Genomic DNA, 23,346 nt, shown 5'->3' with positions numbered 1-23,346 from the left:
CTCATGGATGTTGTGTCAGATGCTTTTTCCTGCACATTGTACTTTTTGATCACACAGTCTATACGTATATTTTTTAATTTTGTGTGCATGTACTGGCTACGCTGCCCAGCCTAATTCTCAGATACTATAACCATGTTGCCAACATTTACTGGAAGTCAGGATACCTACAGTAATTATATGTTTATGTGTTAAGTACCTGTTTTTATTTGATTTCACAAAGTGCTCTTTACTATGCAGCATTTTTTTTACCAACAGCTTTCACTTTCACACTCAATTTCTTCACATAGTGTACAGTTAGTTGTTGCTACAGTGTGCAGAATTCTTATTCCATGATTCCTTTTAGGCAATAACAGCTCTTGTTTTAATACATGAGACCCCATATGAGTTAAAAGCCTTGTTTCGCTAATTGCTCGGTTGATTCCTTGTGCATTATAAAATAATTTTAAAGTTGTAAAGTGGTTTCCAGTCAAACCTCATCTCTGTTTCCCTCTGGTATTCCAGCTTCTTTGGCTTTGGGCCGAGTCGCTGCCAGAACGTGTTCCAGTTCATCCTTCTCAAAGAGATTAGGCACTTCTCCTGAGTTCAGCATGTTATTAATATCTTCCAAGAACTCCTCTACAACAATCTGTGAAAAATTAACAAGTGCTTCTAACTCCATATTTTAGGGCACAATCAGATCATGCAAATAAATTGCAAAAAGAACAATACCTAAAACTTCTCCGCACCATGAATAATACTTCCATTCCTATTAATAAAGTGTGCACCATTAAAGAAGCAATTATTTTTTACAATTAATAACAAATCATGAGAAAATCTGAATGCAATTACAGCAGTAGTTATATTACTGTTTTTGTATCAGTGTTAGTATTCTTATTCATAGATTTGCAGATTGCAACACAAACACTTTAGCTGTGTTTTGACCCTCTGCTATGGTCACTGCCTTAAAAAATAACGGAATTACCTTTTGTGATCTCAACATAAACTTAAATTACCCAAAAAATCGAATAACAATGTTATACTTTAATGCTGTATATAATAAAGTGCTAAATATAAATTATTTATTTATGCATTTATTTATTTCAGTAGCTTATTTTATTTTAAAATTAATAATTCCTTGCATTTATTTATCACTTTTCATACCAAAGGACCACTCAACACACAGTATATACAGGAAGAGAGCAACTCCATTCACCACTGGAGAACAGCAGCCTCACTACACAGCTCATCAGGGAAAGAAGTGAGAAAGTGTTTCGCAGATTCAATTAAGATGGAACATAAGAAGGGTAGATCGAAGAATACCTGAGTCGAAATTAACCAGTGCTGCATGGTTAACACTCCTAATCTTTAAAAAAGTGCCATGTGATCTTTAATGATAAAACAGTCAGACCCTTGGCTTAACATCTCATCTAAAGAACACCACCACCAGCTCAGCTGTCGTGTCACCCTGTCCCACACGAGGACTTTGGTTTGGAAATTCTAGTCCAGCAAGAAGACCGCCACCTACTGGTCGACCAGCATCACTTACACCACCAACACAGTTTTCTTTAGAAGTCTCCCATCCCAGTACTGACCAGACCCTGCCTTAATTTGCTGTGGAGATTTGTGATAATATTACTCCCTGTAGGCATTCACAGTATTTTCAGTTGTGCATGTTCTCTAAGCTTAGATTGACTTTCAAAAATTAATTGAATGAATGCTTTCAAGAGGAGCTTGATTGTTTAATTACATCATTATGCATCTGCATGCTCACAGATGTAATGAGATGTTTTTCTTATTGCTTTATTGGGTTCAGTAATTTTCATTGAGGTTACTGGAGAAGTGCTTTTATTTCTGTGAAGTGGTTATTGAAAGAATTCAATACACTGTTGGTGCAAGTTACCTAGGTGGCTAGAGCACAGCAGATTACAGATTCAGTCACTATTGTAATAATGGTCAAGTCAGCATAATCATGCAAATGAGCTACTCTCCTCTCCTACATCCGCCCTCGCAACACAGCACAAACCTAGTTGCTCTTTGAATGCTAATCAGGTTTATGAATCAGGAAAAAAGTTTTGAGTTTGAGCACTTTAACTGAATATTATTAATATTGACCGAAAATATTATTACATCAATGCAAATGAACACTAGATTTATTTTAAAAAAAGTAAATTGCCTACTGCTTTATTCTTCTCTTTATGGAGAACTTTATACAAGTGTTTAGAAAGTATTGTTAGGGAATATTATTCGTTTTTAAGCAAGAAATCTGGAATAATTAAAAAGTAATGAAGTTAAAAAAAGAATCTTTTACATTTTTCACATATGCCACATATTCCATTCACATACAGTATTCCACACCTGAAAAAGACTCCACAGCCAAAACGTTGTGGTGTCTTTTTTCTTTTTTCAGCATGGAATAAACCCATACTTGTTCCTTATTTTCACCTATTACCAATAAGATAAGACTTCTTGCCAAATGCCTTGGAACATTTTTTAAGTAACACAACAAACACTCGTAACACGAGCCTGAATACAGTACCTGTGTGTCAGTGAAGAGGAATACCATGTCCTTGCCCTCCACTCCTGCCATCTTGTAGAGTTTCCGCAGGTCATCGTGGAAGCTATCGTAGTTGTAACCACGACTCAGTTCAATCTGGAAGCACTTGTACCCACACATGTGGGCAGCCAGCCTCGTGAGCGACTGCTTCCCTGTCCCTCCGACGCCAACCAGGAGAGCGTTTCCTCTTTCCTGCCGGATCATCCGGGCAATCCTGAACAGGAAAACACCTTGTTTCATTGGATTTAAAACAGGTACCAAGGAGAGAAAATGAAATATACTGTAGATCTACACTTGATCGGAGCCAAAGATCTAGTTTTTTGTTAATTCCTTAGGTGCTTTTCTTGAACTGGTTAGACAGCACACAGTGTGTGCAAGATGAATTGAAAGTTGTTTTGTCACATTACATTTCATTTTTAGCTATCTGTCAAATAGTTTTTTTTTCATCTGGGTTATATTTTGGCTTATTTTATTTGTGATATTTCAAGCCTAAAGAGTATGCAAACAGCTTGCACATTCCATGTTATGAGTTCAATAATAAGAAGTCTGTAAACTCAAATTTAGCAGTTCTCTTGTAATGTGTAGTTTCAGTGCTGCTTATTCACAAATATAATGTCAGAAATTGCAAAACATGAAAGTCCTTGTGTCCACGTGCTTATTTACTTCATATAATAATTATAATAATAGTAGAATTTCACTTTTGAGTGCTTTAAAAAAAAAGTTATACAACAACATGCATGCAATACACAACAGAAGCAAAAGGAAAGTGGGGAAAAAGTACAACAAATTGAGTTTGCGATACCAAGAGAACATCTAAATTATGCACTAAAAGCTTTTGTGAAAAGATTGGTTTTATGCAAGTTTTGGAAATGTCGACAGTTGCAGAGCCTCGAATGGATTATGGCAGTATGTTCTACAGACATGGGCTGCACAGTAAATGGCTTTATATAGTCCATTGTCTGGAGCCAAGTTTTCAGTAGAAAGTTCTTTAAAAATCATGTTCTAGACCATTTGGTGTAGGTTCTTATAGCAGATGAGCAGAAGAACCTTAGAGTCTACTATACATTTCAAGGGGAAAATGGTGCAAAGTATTGAGGATGATACTTACAGTACATGCTGATGTAGAATAATTTTAGTTAGTACAGTACCACTCAGAGGACCCACAGAATTGTGGACATACTAATACAATAGTATACTAAAAGATGACCCAGTCTAATCTTGATAAATTAAAGACATGCAATACTTTTGTATCAGATAGGCAGAGTAGGATTTTTAACAAAGCAATGCAACAAAAGGGGAGGAAAACTTTGTGACATTCCTAGCATGCTCCTAATATGATAACATGAGGCGAACACCATGGCAATATTCCGGTGTCTAAATTCCATGAAAGGTTTGATTTCAGCTCAATCAAAAACAACAATTGGAGTGCTGTCAACCTAATATTGATTATTATATTTTAAGCAATGAATGACTTCTGACCCAACACACCAAACCAGAGTTTTGGGATTTTTCAATATAGCCATTTTCAGTGTTACGTAATTGCATTCAACAGCAAAATGGTTATTAAGTATATAATGTGGTTCAGCAAAGCAAATTAAACACATTTTTTTTGCCAATAATAAACCCACTGCAAATCACTCTCTTGCTGACGAATGAATAGTAAAGAGAGCAAATCTGGAAAAGATCCTTACCAAAGAGAGCTTAGTTTTAGAAAGAGCACAAGTTTCTTTTGGGGGAGATAGCACAGAGGAGAAAATAATTATTGTAGAATAAACTGTAATCAGATCCTCTGGGCACAACATTTACATAATGTATGGACATCTCTACAATACTCCCAAATTATAACAGTGTTCAAACAACTACTTAGTACCTGTGGATGGGAGTGAGTAATCTTGAGGCAAAGACAGATATCACAATTATAAGAAAATGAAACAAAAACAGCTTAGAACAATACATAAAAACGCGAAACCCTAGTTGTATAGCTGATCCAGAACAATGCAATGTTCTTCACTGACAACGGGGAAAAAATAACTGGGACAAGATGCTCTCTCCAAGGCTCATATCAGACAGTAAGACATGTAGTGGATGTAGAACACAACATGAAGGCAATTAGTGAAAGATACAGCACAAATACAGTGGGTTGAAGAGTGAAAGGATGAACTATGAGCCATGCATTGAACGACTGGAAGCTGGACAAATGCAGTGTGATGAACAGTGGAGTCAGCAACAGCAGAGCAGTATCAATATTCCCCAATGCACAGCAACTCACAGATAACCACTGCAAACTTTAATCTTAATGTTAGATCCATACAAATTAATAGAAGAAGTCAGATCATTTTTTTTTGTGTGTACAGTGCCTAAAGGAAAATCTACAGCAAGTACAGTAAGTACATTTCAGCTGAAGTACTTAGTCAATTAGATAAGAGTTATAGAAAGCACAGTTACCTTGAAACATGTTCTATGGCATCTTGGAAAAATACAAGTTTAGTTTCTTTGGCATTAGTCACGTTATAGTCATCAAGATAGTCCTGCAGAACTGATCTTATCTTATCTGTATCAGTCAAATCTTCATAGATGCGGTCAGCCTTATCTGTCCCAGCCTGAAATAATAATATGGAAAATAAACACTTTATCCTCAAACAACAAAACCAAAAACACTGTATTTACAGTAACTACTGTTACTTCTCTTTTTTACACAGATGTTTTGACTTTAACATTACCCACAAGCTAAATATATATATATATTTTTAAAATATTAAAACACCAAAGCCAGTGACTTATTTTAAACTGTCCCCAACTTTTCAGCTAACACTTCTGCACAAATTAGTACAATTAGTACAAGGCTATTGCCTTGTTGAAGTTACTGTATATCACTTTGCAAGTTTTTCTGGTACAGTTAATGTTTATACTGTAATTTTAATAATGTCTAGCTTCAAGTGCTACTACGGTACATCATATTAACAAACTTCAGATTAATGACTAATGAAAGCTTTTGTATATTGTATATTTTGAATATTATGATAAATAATTCATTTGAAGATAATGTTACCTTCATAAAATCCCCAAAAATGATTGGCTTTGTAACAAAATAGCTGGGGTCAATCTGGAATCCAAAGTATTTGCCTGAAAGGTAAGAAGATCTATGTCACTGTCTCTAGGCACCAAAGGCAAAATTGCTCAAATACAACAAACCAATACATGTCAACTGGTTTAAATGTAAAAGATTCTTAACAAAATTCAACATGCTCTGTATTTTCACAATCTATAAATGCAGTTCTCACTTGAAAGTTGCAAAAGACATCTAAGTGCTTAAGAACTTGTTTGATGTATACAGTACTACTTAAGAACATAGTCTGGTGCACACTACAATCTAGAGTTAAAATCTATTACCTTCAAAAACAAATCCCTTTGTCCAATTAAAACTTTAAAACAATCAGCAAATTCTGTGGTCATGCCTTCTGAAAGAGGCGAAGCATCGTCTTCCAAAAGAAAGACCAGACTAAAACAAAATGCACAGCTCAACAATACATTCGTATCACTAGAAATGTGGGAGCTAAACACAACCAGAAGACTACTACATTAATTTAGGAAAAACATAAGTGAATAAGATCGACAATCTGAAGACATGAACATTCACTTAATATCAGATTTCCCAAAGGCATAATTTTTTTCTTGATCCCTTTCAAATTTGCCATTTTTTTCTGAAATCTACTATAAAATTCTGTGATATGGAAAATACCGCATGCCAAGTACTGTAGTCATGCCTTCTAAAAGAGGTCAAATATCAATTTCATACCTCTAAAAACTGAATAAAAACACTTTGAACACGTTCACCTACCTATACAGTGCACTGTGCTGTCCTCAAAAACCTTTTGTAAAATGCCTCTGGTAGGCACATACATTTTAATTTCCTTTAATGCATGTTAAATCCATTAATCAGACAGGTTTTCTACTGCACTGTCTCTCTTGGCATCGTAAATATCTTATGATAGAGTCTGGCATAGGTTTTTCTCTTCAGGGCTTATTTCTGCTCTTACAAATTCCATGCTTTTTTCACATTATGCTCATTTAAATAATGCTTAGAAATTTCAGGGAAACAGTAAAAAAAATCACAACAGAAAATAATCCACCAAATTAATGGTTATTAATGGAAGAAAGTGTGGCTCCCACATAGAAGGTAGAGTTATATTTTCAACTTACAGTAAGTAGTGAATTACACACATGTAAGCCAAAATTGTACTGTCCCTTCGATAGTTCAGTAAAACTTTATCAGTCATAATATTTATTAATCACCATACTATTTTTGCACTGTTCCAAGAATTACCTTGCACTGTTTTTGTCCTGTTATATTTTCTTTGTTTGCTGAATTTTGCACAGTTTTGATTACATGTTATTTATGTTATGTTATTACACGTTACTGTTATTGTTATTGTCTTACTGTCTATTGTCTTATCTTCTGTCCTATTTATATACTGCACCTGAGTGACTAATGAGAAACACTATTCATTATACTATGCACCCGTGTAAGTATAATGACAAAAAAGTTTAATTGAATTGAAGAATATAATACATATTTCATCCATCCACTATCTTACTGCATCATCTTAGGCTGGGATGTGATAGGCCAGAGCCTAACCTTACAGAGGGCACAGGTGGGATTACTCTTATATTGTGGTAGGCTTTTACCTGGTGAGCTGCAGTACCTGCCTTTTTTCCCATAAAATATGTGGTGACAAGTTCTATTATTTCACTTAGAATAAAGTATTATTAAAGATTTCTAATAATCCTTGTGTGCCTTGACCAAGCTGCCTGGTGCCTGTGTGATGGCTCAGGAATGTAGCTAAAGAGGCCCCACTTTGTGATCTCAGCCACAGAATGACCTAGTGATCTTTGCAGGTGGGAAAGTAAGGGAGGTGAGTTTATCTTTTTGATAATGATCTTCCCCAGGACAGTGACGATCTAAACTCCAATGACTGATGTCTACTGCTGGTGCCAGGATGTCTAGCCATAGCCATAGAGCCGTAGGCACATTTGGACCTGATCTTAAAGTCACAGGGCACAGTCAATCACCCAAAGGTACAGTAGATCTACCAGTAAGTGATCTTTACTTACTTCACCGTCAAACCTGATAGCATCTCAGCCAATCACCAACTGGGATTATATGTCTCCCCATATTATATGTTTCCCCATATAAACTGTAACCCAGCACATTTACACTGGTTAACCACTGGCTCTCTCAATCTCTCCATCTAAACTGGAAAATTGACTTTTATAACCACGTGACTGCAAGCAGTCCGACTCAGGACTTAAACTTTCTGCAAGATTCCAGGCTGAGAAAGTGAGTCAGCAAAGTAAAGAATTCTGTAAAAGATATTCTTCCTAAAACACAAGAAAATCTTTTCACCTGATCAACAAAATTAGACAGCTGGACTCATTCTTTTTGTCGACATCCAGAATCTCCAAGCAATATCCAAAGCTATAGCCAGGATGAACCAAGTTCCAATTTTGTTTACCTTGTGCCCGGACCTCAAGAAGACAAACTGTGCATAGACTGTTTTTAAAGACCAAGGGCAGCACGACGCTACCTTGGAAGAGCTGCCTAAGGCCACCGTAAGCTGCTAAGCAATGCAAGGCAAGGCAAAAGCTCTTCGTTTCTCTGTCTGCACCAGGACCTTCCCAGCACAGAGGAGCTGCAAGTCGTACAATGAACCAGTCCAGACCAACTCCTTTTCATCTTAGCAAAGTTTAAGCTCATCAAGAATGTTAGGCCAATGGATTGTTGAGTATTACGTCATTATTCACATTCTAATTCTCGAGAGTTGACTCACTCTCGCAATTTACCGATATAACTTCTGATTGTTACAGCAAATTAAAACCCCCGTCTTCTACAAGTAGAAATAAAAAAAACATTAACAAGTAACAGAAAGATTTATGGATTGGATAACAAGTCTTACATAAAACATTTTTTGGTAATGTAAACTTATTAGAATGGCACAGAGTAAAGTTATATTTATAATATATAATCAATTTAAGTCCAGAAAACAAACCCCATGGATTACAATAAAACTTCTGTCATGTGCTATGATGTTCATTTCTTAGGGGGCAGTTCTGAGCTTTCCTCCATTGTCAGAAATATTCCTTCAAACCCATCTACTTCCATTTGTGAACTGCCTTATTTGAGTTTGGATCACAGGTATTTGGCTGACGTTTTTATGGTCATTTGTGGAGGTCAGGGACCATTTGCTTGTAGTCTGAAGAGCTCTCTGACCCTACCCATGATGATATAAGCTGCTACGTAATGTCTTCCATGCATTAACTCCTTTTAAATCCCAAGAAATAAGAACTCTTCAGATGCCTTTTTATAGTGTGGAGGCTTCCATCTCACTTTCAAAGAGCAGAGTGTTACTATAAATTTGGTTTTCGTCTGGATTTATTTAAAGGAATGCTTAAAAATTTTCTGGAATTTAATTTATTGACAAATATAACTTTACCATGTTCAATGCAATTACAATTAAAATATAACAATAGATTTTTTTAATGCAAATAATTAATAGAATTTACCATGTTTTGGAATTTTTTAGTTTTTACCACTTTTGATTGGTAATTGCTTAACAGTATTTTAATTGTATCTGCTGTGAATCTCTTAATTTTCCAGTATTTCTTTTATTGCAACCTGCTACAGAACTGGCGTATAGAAACATGTTTTGTGCTGTTGAGGGTCAGGACTACAATTACCACTAAAATATGGCTAAACCTACAATTTATCTTCTTTTTAACTGACAATATATAATAGTATTCAGCTTGTAAAAATTGTGTTTTGGAATTTTTTAGTTTTGATCACTTTTAAAACTGCAAAATTGGGACAAATTTGTTTGTCGACAAAACAATAAAAGAACACTTTTCCTGCATTTTGAATGCACCCTAAAGCACAGCAAATGCATCACAAATTGTCTAGGTGTTGTTCAAACCCTAACCCTAACCCCAGTTTGGGAACTTCTGGAAAAGTATCAAAACATTTGCTTTAAGGAACTGTGTTCAAAAAGATACCCAAATGACTCTAGAGTAGTTAGAAACATTTAAAGTAGTTGTATAACAGTATTTTAATTGTATCTGCTGTGAATCCCTTAATTTTCCACTATTGCCCAGTTTTCAAACCTTTTAATATTGACCACTTTTGATTGGCAGGCAAGTGGCTCAGGTAAAACTACAAAATTAAGCCAAATTTGTTTGTCAAGGAAACAATAAAATAATACTTATCCTGCATTTCAAATTCGCCCTAAAGCATAGCTTTACAAATTTCAAATGTATCTGCTGTGAATCACATTTTATTTTCCAGTATTTCTTTTCTTGCATCCTGCTACAGAAATGGTGCATACTATGAATTAACCAAGATACAATATCCAATCTGTTACACATTCTGTTATATTTTTTATATTCTTATTTTATCAAAAGTATGAATACATATAAAGAACAGGTTATATTCTATTGTGTTATGTCCCTGCTCTTAAAGTTACCTTATACACTCCATGAGCTTTGGATAAATGTGAAACCAGATAAATTAGTAGTAGTTATAAATTGTAAACACACTGCTTCATATCAGATTTTTGATTTGCTAATGTTTCTCAATAAAGTAATAAGAGGGAACTGCTTTCAATTAGCACGTGTGTTTTCATTTAAAACAACACCTAGTCTGATTTGTTAAAACAAAAGGCATACTTCAGGCAGTGTCAGTAAGAAACAAGTGTTATTTCTCAAAAAAAGGGAAATCTTACTGGCCATCTCGGAGACAATTGAGTTGAAATAGCTTTTATCTTCATTGTTGATAAGACGGTCATGGAATACCCTTTGACACTCATGACAAAACAACCTGAAGATCTGATTCTGGTCCCGCACAGTTCCTGGCTCACACTGAAGGATTCCTGAGCGAAAGTAGATAAACAAATAATTATCTAGTAACCAATTGTTTTTTGTGCTGTATTAAAAAGAAGTACATTTTTTCTTTGAAAGATACAGGGCAGCAAAGGAAGAGAATGCAATTTTATTTTTAGTTTTTTTTACAGTTTAAATAGAGGTATTTAATAGAAAATAGAGGCCTAGCTGAAAAATATCACTACTCTTTCACCAATCAAAACAGTCTGCATGAGCAAAATGAGTGAAAGCTTAGCTAAGTGATTAGATAGTGTATGGAAAATATATATTTTTTTTTTAATCCACTTTTGTTTTATTTTGTAAATTGCCCTAGATAAGGGCATCATCTAAGTAAATACAGAACAATAAAATAATTTATTATTACAAGATTAATAGATTAAAGAGATTAATCATTTAAAACGAGCTACTGTACAGTATACAGTACAATCAAAATGTTACACAGCGGTGTAAGTTCTAGTGTCCCAGGTTGGGTTCTGTGTTGGAACACTTTTCTGTGTGTAATCTGTGCTCAAGTGTTTTTTTTCCAAAAAAAAATCTGGTTCCAAAAACATGCTGGTAGAGTGATCTTCATTTCCGATTTAATGAGGACACTCCATCTCATTACATTACCCTGTAAAAACTATTTAAACCTTTAACAATAAACCTTTTTAATCATCTAATATAAAACCCTTCAAAATATTAATAGCTGAGAGGTCAGAAAAAACTTACCTTGCATGCATTTTGATAAATCCCGCAGATTGAACACATAATGTGATTTGGCAGGTGTAGGAAGGAGATCAATGCTCATTCTTCTGTAGATTTCAACTGCAGCTTCCACAATACTCGTCGCAGTTTGTTTAACTGCTTGAGGAAACTCCATTAAAAACCCATTTAGGATGGCCTAAACAAAGTATTACATATTGGAATATAAATGTTAACCTCTCATATGAAGATGGGCTCCTTGCATGATAGAAACAGCATTATGTATATAGTTAAACTTTGTATCCTGATCCTGAACTTGTATCAACTTCAATTCTATTTACAGCTCATGTATTTATCATTCTGTATCTTTTTGTATAATTTTAAATTGTTTTGTATCATTGAAAGGAGGCAAATACATTTGCAAGGCTGTTGGAGACATAACAGACAGTGTTTTGTCTTTGCTTTGAATAATTAAAACTTTTCTCTTTAAAAATAACTCTGTACGGAGTTTCTCTTAATTCCATATTGCAAAGCACAATTCTATAAATCCATTGCTGAATGTTCTATGGCAACTTGCAATGTATAAGCCAGCAGGAGGTGCAGTGGCTCTGTGGCTAAGGATCTGCTACTGTGGCTGGAAGGTTGCCGGTTCATATCCTGTGGCCAGCAGAGGAATCCTACTCTGTTGGGCCCCTGAGCAAGGCCCTTAACCCCAACTGCTCCAGGGGTGCTGTATAAATGGCTGACCCTGTGCTCTTACCCCAAGCTTTTCACCTGTCTGTGTGTCTCATGGAGCAAGTTGGGGTATGCGAAAAAAGACAAATTCCTAATACAAGAAATTGTATTTGGCCAATACAGTGATCTTATTATATAAAACCAAACTGATGAGATGAAAACTAAACTGATAATAGATTAAAACTGGTTTCCATGTGTGTTTCCATATGAGAACGAGCATGGTCTTTCTGTTTTATCCAACACGGACTCTTGTGTTTGTCCTGTCCTTGTGACAGAAATTTGGCTCAATAATCTGGAATAATATAATAAATCAATGACATGCTTATTTCCAGAGATTCTGCCAGATTTCATTTCTTTTGCACAACATGAGTTTACCGATATCTAATCAGTTCACACCCTGCCGTCTGCTACATACAGTATATACAGTACAGTATACAGTATACTGTACAGTACGTGAGTGTATAGTTGACCTTGAAGATTTGTTTGAGGCTGTGCTCGGAGGGCGTAGGCAGGCAGAGCATGCTGAAATGTCTGATGAATCGAGGGGTGACCGGATTGCGACCTCCTCCAGGAGGCGCACAGGCAGCTGCAATGGTCATATCCTGAGGGGAGGAAAAAAGACCCACTCAGTACAGAAAACAGGTGCTGAAAGTTATTTTTCAGAGTTGTTTTGTCTCTAAATATGGGTGGCTCAGTGTTATCAAAATGCACTTTCCTATTGAAATATTTACTAGTTTTAAAAAGAGTATCATTTCCATTTCCAAGATGGACCTTTCATTGAGACTCCTGCTGAGACTACTGTACATATCTACAGTATAGCTGTCTTTTGGAAAACTAAATGTGTAAAACCTCTTACACCACTGAAATATTCCATTCTACACTCTGAAATATATTTTTCTGATCTGTTATGACTAGATTCATGTGTTTTTCATGTCATTCCTAAAGCTTCAGAGGTTCATATAGGCCCTGGGGGTCTGTAAATCACCAAAAAAATAAATTTAGCTCTTGGATTTGTAAAACTCCTCTAATTATCAGACACCCCTAAAAAAGGGACAGAAAATCAAGATTATAGAACTGATGTTATTTGAGATATGACAGTGACATGTGGCTTTGCTAATATTCTCCTGGAAAAACTAGACAACCTAAACTATGTGAATTCATGAACAGTGAATTGGCAAATTGCCTGAAATGGGAACATGTCCACAAAACTGTTCATCTAAAAACGCAAGAGCTGTTAAAGATTTTTCCATACAGTATCTGCCAATGACTCCGAAGATCATAAAAAGTATGCTTTTCACATTTGTTTGCACAGTTATTTGTTTTACAGTGTCTATCAAACACCTGAATAAGAAATTAACCGTATATTACCAGCTTATCTAGACACTGTTAGTTAAAAAGCTCAGCAACTATGCAAGGCTTAGCCTAGTCAGTATTGAGATGGAAGATTCATAATTCCAAGAATAACAAGGCTGCTGCTACAAGTGATTTGGTGAAAAAAAACAAGTAGTGTCGGTGGACTAGTAGTTAGTGCCATTCTCTCTGGATCAAATCGTCCAAAAATAAATATCCTGTGCTATAATTTATGACTGAATTACAAGACAAAGAAATGTGTGCTAAAATAAACTGAATATATTATATAATTACTCTGTCTAATGTTTTCATCAGAAGTTCATTAGTGTCAAAAAATATTGAATAAAGCTCCATAGGAAAAGTGGAGTGAAGAGAAATATCTGTCAACTTCAGTCTCTGATTTGCCACTCGATACCAGAAAACGATAGATTGAGAACTTTACTATTTTCCAGCCGAGTGAAGCACACAGTTAGATTTTGGTTGAAACTGAGGAAAACGGTCTGTTTTGCACATTCAAAATAAAAAAATAAAAATAAAAAGGCACATTCAGGGACAAAAGAAAAGGGAGATTGTAGGAAACTATTAGCTAAAAGAACAGTAGATAATAGAAGGAAAAATAAATTCAGAATTCATCAAATATAACTGGTAAAGTAATTTCCATGTTAAATTTAAGAAGGCCTTTAATTTATTTAAAAAATATCTGTTCCTTCAAAATGTAAGTGACCGGAAAACATCAAAATTGCCATTTTTGCTTTACACTCAGATAATTTGTATTTGTGATTATGACAAAAATATACAGTAACTCATACAAAGCATTTCTATTTTTTTTCTCAGAATGAGCTCTATGGTTGCATTGGCTAAATGTTTTAGGTTATTGTGATGTTGCCTGACAAATTGCCGCCCAATCTGCAAAAGCAGATTAAATGTTTCTGCAGACTTCAGAATTCATTCTGCTACTGTCATTATTAATTACATCATCAGTAAAGATGACTGAGCCAGAGACAAAGGGGTCTATACAGGCATTAGTTTTATCTAGGGAAGTCATGTCTAACAACTTGTTTGTTTGTTTTTTTTGAAGAAGCTATGAAAAGTTTTAATACAACATCAAAGCCATATACAGTTTGATTGATGGGATTTGTTTCACAAAAGTTTCTTTGCTCCTTCCAGTCAAACTGAAAAGGAATATTATATTATTTTATGTGATAATATAATATTCCTTTTTATATTATATTATTCCTATTATGCAGATCTTATCTTATACTGGTAATATATTATATTGCCAGTATAAGATAAGATCTGCATCTTTCATTCCATACATGCAAAAGAGATATCAGTTTGACAAATAGTGTAGTGCTTTGTTCTTTAGTAATCTATCGAACTTTTATTTTTGTGCTATCCACCCACTCCAATCTGTTCTTCCACAATAAAATAAAATTAACCTTGTGGAGTTCACATTTTTAAGAAGAAGAAGAGATTTTTTAAGTAATCATTCTTATCAAACGTTATTCCAGTTTAAAACCTGTACTTTTCACATCCTTGTTTATTTGTCACTATTTCAAATAAATATTTCACTATCTCACTATTTGTCAAACTGATATCTCTACTGTATGTATCTCCTAAGTTTAGAAAAAAAAGTAGACATTACGAAACACTACATGGATTAAGTTATCTTACACATAAATGAAGAGAAAAACATAAACAATTAAAAATAGCATTTCTATGTTTGTAGTGAGGCTTATTCATTTTAAAATATATTTGATCTGTTGTTTTTTAGTTCAATGACTTCTACACTGATTGGTATTCATGATTTAACATCTCAAGGCAGTTTACATACTGTATACTCTGCTTCGTGCATTTTAATATTTTTAATATTGCATGTTTTTTTATGTATAAATGTATTTTTTATCTAGTTCTCAATGATGATTCAGAAGACTACTAAACATGGTATTATAATTTTTTCTGGATCTGCTCCATATTTGGTTTATATCATATTTGAAGCAGTAGATTTTTTTAAAGCAGAATTGCATACAATACATTTTATAAGCAAAATTGTAAACATGGATGCTTTTGAAGGTCATTCACATTGTGTATCATAGTTAACAAAAGCATTTTTCAGAGCTTAAAATCTTTTGCTCTTAAGCCCTTCTCTGCACCGAAAGGTAGAATTCATAGGAGACAAAGGCTATACCGAAAATCGTTCTATTTGACAAGACATCATGCGCTTTCAGAATTACAACTCTCTGTAAAACATCATGACTTCTTCATGATGTTAGAATTGTGGTTCAAATACTGTTAACAGTGCCTTTATTCTCTTCCCTGTTGTTAAATCACAGGATCACAGAGCATCTAGCTTGATACTAAGGCAATGGCCTATTTATGGACAGTCAAAGGAGAGTGTGGGGGGTATAATATGAATGACACATTCGCAGATTTCATAGAAAAAAATCAAGGGTATAAGATTGGGGTATATATCATTTATGCAACAAATACATAAAAATGATTGCTTATTATTAGACTTTATTTCAATTTGGGATGCTGGGATAAACAGCAAGCAGATATCTGACTGAAGAGAGCAGAGAAAATCACTCAAGGATCCAGCTGCTTCGCTGTATTTTTTATTATTGTTGTTGTCTTGTAATCAGTCTTTTAGATGATGATGCCCAGGTGCTATGATCTTACTGGGGCAATGGAAAAAGAGTATCCAGTTATGTACAGAGAATCATCAAGTTAATAAGTTTATAAAATGAGGCTTCTAATGTCATCCACTGTTTCCATTGTTTCCGTTCTGTCTTGTGTATGTTTTCAATATTATGTATTTTAATGTTTCTGTACAGACTAAATGTCTCAAAAAATAAAGGCTACACATGCCAGCAGCCATATCACCCTGCAACAAACAACTGGCAACCCACTGAAGCTAAGCAGGTGTGAGCCTGGTCAGTACCTGGATGGGAGACCTCCTGGGAAAAACTAAGGTTGCTGCTGGAAGAGGTGTTAGTGGGGCCAGCAGGGGGTGCTCACCCTGTGGTCCACGTGGGTCCTAATGCCCCAGTATAGTGATGGGGACACTATACTGTAAACAGGTGCCGTCCTTCGAATGAGATGTAAAACTGAGGTCCTGACTCTCTGTGGTCATTAAAAATCCCAGGGTGTTTCTCGCCCCTAACCCCTACCTCGGCGTCCTGGCCAAATTTCCCATTGGCCTTTACCAATCAAGGCCTCCTAATAATCCCCATCTATGAATTGGCTTCATTACTCTGTTCTCCTCCCCACTGATAGCTGGTGTGTGGTGAGCATCTGGCGCACTATGGTTGCTGTCGCATCATCCAGGTGGATGCTGCACACTGGTGGTGGTGGAGGGGAGACCCCATTACCTGTAAAGCGCTTTGAGTGGAGTGTCCAGAAAAGCGCTATATAAGTGTAAGCAATTATTATTATTATTATGCTAAAATTGCAAAGCCCATTACAACTTCAATTTCACCAACTTCAAAATCCACAAAGGTACTGACAATGTCAGTCTAGTGGATGTCTTCAGAATACACCCTGAAACTTGAACTAAAGGACACTGTTACGCTACGCCCCTGGAGGACTCGGCATTCCACCTTGCACTCCAGACCAGTCCCCAATTAGCCAATTTACCCCCAGCTTATTTAATGCTGCTTCACATTCTCCCCTGTGCTCAGTATTACAGTTCTTCCTGGCTAGAGCTACTCCTATTCTTCTGATTACTTTCTACTTGGTTATTTGGCTTCCTGATCCTGGTTTGTTTTTCGACTACGTCTCCTGGTGTTTTGGTTTTGGTACTTTGATTCTTGCTTTGGTTTAGACTCTCGGCTTCCTTACGGCTTACGGCATGGCTTCTGGTTTTGTACTTTTGCACCGGCTTGTCTACCCTCGGCTTTCGGACCTTGGATTGTTCTATCGACTACACTTCTGGAAATCGCCCTGGTTTTCTGCATAGGGTCCTCACTACTAACTCGTAACAGACACAGTTGAAATTGTGGAAAATACAGAGAGTTGCGATTCAAACTAAGAACATGGAGCTCTTTACAGAAAGGATCATGGGAGTGTGCAACAGAAGCTTCTAAATGATATTGTTGAAGGTGATACCCGGGCTTCTTTCAAGAAAGATCTGGATGAGATTCTTGGATCAGTTAGCTATTAACTACCAAATGAGCTAGGTGGTTCAAATTGCCTCCTTTTGTTTATATCCTTTCTTATCATCTCATGTTCTTGTCACAAAAAAGTATATGTGGATGAATTTGAACTTCTCAGTTAGAAGGTATCATTCTGAAAAGGTACAGTAAATTATCCAGAGATGATGTCAGTACTTCACCCAGATTCAAAGAAAAAGAGAAATATCTTTACACAAAGCTTTGTGGGAGGTCTGGAACAAGCTGCCCAGCCATGTAGAGCAAGCCAATACTCTGGCTTCTTTAAAAAAAATATAAAACTAATTAAAATCCTTGGCTCAATTAGCTCAGGCTGTACAATCCTGGTCCTGAAGGACTAGTGAATTTAAAGGTTTTCATTCCAAATCAGATTTTAATGTGCTAAATCAGATTATTGACATAAATTGAGAAATTCAATGCCACTGCTTTAAAGAAACTCAGAAAACCTGTTAATCTAACAGGTTTTCTACAGGTTTTCTATCCACTACAGGAACAGCGCTGCACATCTAGTAACAACCAAACCAGACAGATGAATGTTTTCATGTTCTTAAAAATCTTTAACCCATAAGGACAAGAGTCTTCTTATTTGAACAGTTGCTGATTCAACAATAGCTTACAATCTCTTAAATACAACTGATCTAAAAAACTAACTGGATCAGTGCTCTTCAAGACAAGGGTTGGAGAGCCCTGGACTAGAATAATGCATTTCAATCCTGATGAGCTATTAATTAGGATGATATCTGCGTACTAAAAATGAGTGGATATAATGTATCTAAAACATAACTGAGCTATTTACAGATATTTAAATAAATAGATTTGTATTGTAACCAAGTGATAATAAGAAAAAGTTACTTGAATTTCCTTCCAGAAGAATTTTTCTCTGTCATAGAAGCCATGGAAGTCCTGGTACTGTCGGAGTAGCTCAATGGGAGGTTGAGAACCGTAGTGATCAAGTTTAGGCATGTTGAGGTCATCGACAAATACAATCACCTTCTTGTTTCCAGGAGCCCCTAAAAATCCCATTCACAGAAACCATCTTTCAAAACAGTTTCGAATCATCATACTGTATCAGATAGTATTTCATACTTTATTGAGCTTCTTATCAATGAGATAGGAACAATGCTTCTGTATAAAAAGTAAGAAACATACTGTAAATATTTTCTTTTTTGTATTTCTGTATTGGAATTTGATTAATGTATTTCAAGCGAAGGAATTCAACTTCACCCTAAGAGCACTGTTATGAAGATCTTTGTTGGATGGAACTCTTACCCAGTATATTCTTTCTTTTTTTTTCTAACTTTGACTCAATAATTTCCTGTGTCCTAGCAGAAGACGTCTGTGCTGAGAAGTTGATGTAAACAGGAACATAACCAGCCTTGTCTTGAATGCTGTTCAGTAATCCTCGGGCAACAACAGACTGCAGAAGCAATGAAACTTCACATTAAAAGACCACGTCAACTTTGGTTATGAAAAAATCTTAAGAAGACCTTAATCTGCATGGAGCAAAATTTCTAATTTTTCATTTTTCATTGAATATACCTATTGTATTGCCGAGTTTAAATGATGTATTCAAGTTTTTTTAATTGGCTAACTCTTAAATGGTCTGTTACATCCTTTAACACGATAATAATGTTGCAATTATTGTGATTTTCTTTAAGGCCAGATGTCCGAATCTCTTTTGATTTTCTTAATGACAAGTAAATTTGTTTTTGAATTTTCCATTAATCCTGTGATGTATTTACTTACATCTTATTATTCACCAATCCTTCATTGTTTTGCCAAGGCAGTGTAGCAGTTTTAATTTAAAAGAGAATTATACATAAGGCGTTTGATAATACAAATAGGAACAACTACAGATATTATCTGTATTAGATTAACTTTATCTAGAAAAAAACACATATGCAATACATTTTTCTGTTAATTAACCACATAGCCACTCTTTCTAGATGTTCAGCACAGAAATGTTATATGTGTATTGTTTTAAATTGTGGAATTTTATTCCATATATAAGATTTTAAAATAGCAATCGCATTTCATTTTCACAGAATATAAAATGAAAAAAATATAATCAAAATACTCATCCTATCGATTGACTACTATACAGTAGCAGTACTTTCATCTCCTCTTCAAAAGGTTACTGAATAACATAAAAAATTACTGTGAACAGAATTAAAGTATATCTGTGTGAAATACTAAGACTTAGATGATTTTATATACAGTATGCGAAATACAAAATAAATTACATTAGCACCTATACAGAGAAATAATTAATGAAAAACATGCAGTTACCTTCCCAACTCCTGTTGTGCCAGTGAAAAGTACAGACTGCCTGACAGCAAGTAACTTTTCCATAAGGTAGCCATATCGAACAGTATCAGTTGTTGGAACAAGCATCTCAAAAAATGGTGTTTCATTGTTGTACTTGAAAATAGGGATGATTCGCTCCCAAGGCTTAAGAAGCTTGCTTTCATAATCCATGTACACACTCCACAAATCTCCTGAACTTGGCATCTATCAATGGGAACATTCAATATTAAAATATATATAAAATAATAGAAAGAAGTTTTTTTTTATTTACTTAGTGGAGATACCTTTGTGCAAGGCAGATAACATTTTTGTACAATCAAGCACCTCAATTACAGAGGTAAGTCTGACTAAGTGTAATAAGCACAGTGATATAATGGAGATATATTGTCACCCAATGAAACACAAAATATAGTATTTCTATCTCTATTATACAGTATAAGCACAGTGAGTTAAAATTTTCAAATACATCATTTTTACAGTATGTATAGATTTATGCATTGGGTGTTCACTGCACAACTTTTTGTTAATGTATAATGCCATTTTCAATCAATTAAGGCAGGTAGAATATCTCTTTGAATGCTTTCATATATACTAGGGTGTACTGCACAACTATTACATAACACAAACCATGTTCCTTTTTGTATTTGACTATCTCTTGCTGGTTTTAGCTGTAGTTAACTAAGAATATGCCATGATCTCTGACCGAATATCTGTCTTTTTATACAGTTTGTTGTTCCTATGATTATTATTTAAAGGAAAATGTGCTTCATTTGACTCCAGAGTCCCAGAAAAGCTTAGCCTCTCATAACGCTAAAACCGTCAGTGTAGAAGCCAAAAATACACATTTTTTAGTCTTACCAATTCTTTCTACATACCCAGTTCCACTAAATCATCTGATAGTCAAAGGTATAGCAACATTGTTTTGTTTGATAAGAGAATGTGACTCGTGTTTTTTGGAGCAGTTATATACTCAGTTGAGCTGAGACAGAAATACTAATAATAAGTATAGAAGGCCTATTTGTTAATATTTTGGAAGACCAGTTTAATAATAATACAATTGCATTTCAAAGTGCATTTTAAATACAGTAAATTCAATACTGTACGGTGGCACAAATGTAATATACATAACATAAAGTAAATAGAGGGGAAAAAAGGGATTACATTCAATTGTGCATAAGAATTCAAGACCACAAAGGAAGTAACAGAGTCTTCAGATGGAAAACAGCTTCGCAATATGCTGTTTATACTGTATACCTCATACTGGAGCCTGTGTGTCTTTTTTGTGTATATTGTACAAAATGAGACACATTTATTTTATGTGGGGCACAGGATTTTGTCCTAACTGACTAATGTGTTTAATCAAACATCTAACATTTTACATGCCCAGCAGCTCTGCAGCTGGGGATTTTGGCTATATTGCACAGGATAGTCAGACATTCTGCACTTTGCACCAAAGGGCTTTAAACAGAAGGGGCAAATATTGCTGGAAGATGCTAATAATAATTATGAACACGTACACAATCATTTTAAACAAATGGGAAGGAAAAAAAAGCTAAATATCTGACTTTATTAAAACCTTCTCAGTGGTTTGCACAACTGCTACTCAAATATACAGCAAGATCAGTATAGATTTGAGAGCCTTTTGAAGTCTGTTACATGAAGAGGTATGTTCAAATGAATATTACAGTATATATATGCAATTATCAAATAGTGAATTATGTGGATCAGCCTGTATAATTGATAGAGACATACAGTTTGGGTCAGTCAATACAAGGTATTATTTTAGTGAATGTATGAAAATATTTTTTTATAATGGATTTATCTGCTATAATTCTATTAATTGTATTCCATTTCTATTGTGAACTGTATTTAATGTAATCCTTTGAGTTATTGATGATGACTGCGTCATCCAATTCAGGGTCACGGGGGAGCTGGAGCCTATACTGGCAAGCAACAGGCGCAAGGCAGGATACACCCTGGATGAAATGCCAGTCAATCGCAGCACACACACAGACATGCACATAAACACATGAGGGCCAGTTGTTCTGAAGCCAATTAACCTACCATTATGTTGTTGGGACTGTGGGAGGAAACAGGAGCACCCAGAGGAGACCCATGCAAACACGGGGAGAACATACAAACTGCACACAGATAGCTCTCCAGGTCTGAAATCTACAACCCAGGGTCCCAGCACTGTGAGGTAGGAATGTTAATCACTGCACCACCATACACCCAAGTTAGCATCCTGAAAGTTATATACTGTATGATGCTGTTCAACTTTTTCATTGTTTTTGACTCTAGAAAAAAAAAACAGGTAGTAAAGGTGCTACAATAAAAGTGTTCTGAATAAAGTCCCGGATCGTATAAAACAGCATTAAACATAGTCTTTGTAATGTTCATTGGAAACAATACCTTTGCATCAGTGTTATCCTCAAACTGCTGCTTTATAAAAGTATCAAAGGCATCCCAGTGATTGTCAGTTAGATTCCCACCTACTGACCACAGGTAGCAGAAAAGAAATGTCTGGCAGAGGACAGGGCCTAATTTAGTCAGGTCCTGTATAAGACACATACAAAAAATATTTATTGCGTACAACACTGAAACACACTTTATATAGAAATAGAATTTATCAAATTGCAAATACTGTAGATGCATCTTTAAACTACTTGAATTTAAACTACTTGAAGAAACAGTAAACAGTGGCACCCAGTGACCAAAGACAATATACAGTATGTGCTCCAGAAAGGAATAATTTATTACAAGAAAGTCTACTTCAATTTCTTACATCAAACATTGTATATATAAAAATATGTATTGCAGGTACTACATTTATATGAACTATAATAGAGCTGTAGCACTGGGGCCAAATAATAATTTTACCATGTACGCATGCAGTACTCTTTTTTAAATTATTTATACAAATTAGACTCTAAACTAAATTAAAATCTCTTCCTGCTCCGCTTCTTTCAAAGAAATGCCATTCAGTGCTTTACCATATTCAGATCAGGTCCTCCCTGGCCAAGTAGAAGAGATTCCAGCAGACAGCAGAGTGTTGTGACTTTACTGATGTCCACTTGCGCCATGGCTTGAGTGCACTTCTTAGCCACAAACTGCAATCCTTTCTCAACGTAGCGACTAAAAAGATCCAGCAGGTACTGCCTCTTCTCTTCCGACAACTGCAAGGGACAAATGTTAAAATATGTGATTAAATATACATCAAACAGGCACCCTATAAAATTATGAGAAATCAGACCATAAAGAAAGTCAAGGAACAAGAACACAGCAGTTTTACACTTTACCACATTTTTAGATAATTGCATTACATTTCATAGAAATGGTTGTAGTTATTTAATCAATAAAATATCAAATTAAACCTAAGATTAAATTAGTTTAAACATTTAATGTTGAAATGAATCAATATTGTTTTCCAATTGTTTGGAAGTGATGATTTTATAATATCATTTATCAGTGATAATAACATTAACATATATATTCTTTTAATGAACCTCAGAGGTTTAACATTTTTGAAACTGTGTTTTAAGTGATACCTGTCACCTTCAAATAGGTTTTAGAAACTAAATGTTTTACTGTGCGCTGTAAAAGGTAGTTATAATACATGTTCATCAAATACAGTTTAGAGCT

At 35.1% G+C, this 23,346-nt stretch overlaps 1 protein-coding gene across 1 annotated transcript in view; it reads right to left on the bottom strand.

Annotated features, from left to right (window-relative positions):
• dnah6 (dynein, axonemal, heavy chain 6) overlaps positions 1 to 23,346 on the bottom strand; it is a 115,115-nt gene that overhangs the window by 56,073 nt on the left and 35,696 nt on the right. The window contains exons 36-47 of the mRNA XM_069191580.1: positions 22,698 to 22,880; positions 22,117 to 22,260; positions 19,687 to 19,908; positions 18,667 to 18,814; positions 18,250 to 18,407; positions 12,349 to 12,480; positions 11,171 to 11,342; positions 10,306 to 10,452; positions 5,583 to 5,656; positions 4,979 to 5,133; positions 2,516 to 2,747; positions 473 to 625 (exon numbers count right to left, since the gene is read on the bottom strand). Coding sequence (XP_069047681.1) covers positions 473 to 625; positions 2,516 to 2,747; positions 4,979 to 5,133; positions 5,583 to 5,656; positions 10,306 to 10,452; positions 11,171 to 11,342; positions 12,349 to 12,480; positions 18,250 to 18,407; positions 18,667 to 18,814; positions 19,687 to 19,908; positions 22,117 to 22,260; positions 22,698 to 22,880 — 1,920 coding nt within the window. The remainder of the gene's footprint in view (positions 1 to 472; positions 626 to 2,515; positions 2,748 to 4,978; positions 5,134 to 5,582; positions 5,657 to 10,305; positions 10,453 to 11,170; positions 11,343 to 12,348; positions 12,481 to 18,249; positions 18,408 to 18,666; positions 18,815 to 19,686; positions 19,909 to 22,116; positions 22,261 to 22,697; positions 22,881 to 23,346) is intronic.

The sequence above is a fragment of the Lepisosteus oculatus genome, chromosome 1 (genome assembly GCF_040954835.1).
Source record: "Lepisosteus oculatus isolate fLepOcu1 chromosome 1, fLepOcu1.hap2, whole genome shotgun sequence".
NCBI lineage: Eukaryota > Metazoa > Chordata > Actinopteri > Semionotiformes > Lepisosteidae > Lepisosteus > Lepisosteus oculatus.
The sequence above is the reverse complement of the archived record's forward strand: the minus strand, read 5'-3'. Positions and strand labels throughout refer to the sequence as shown.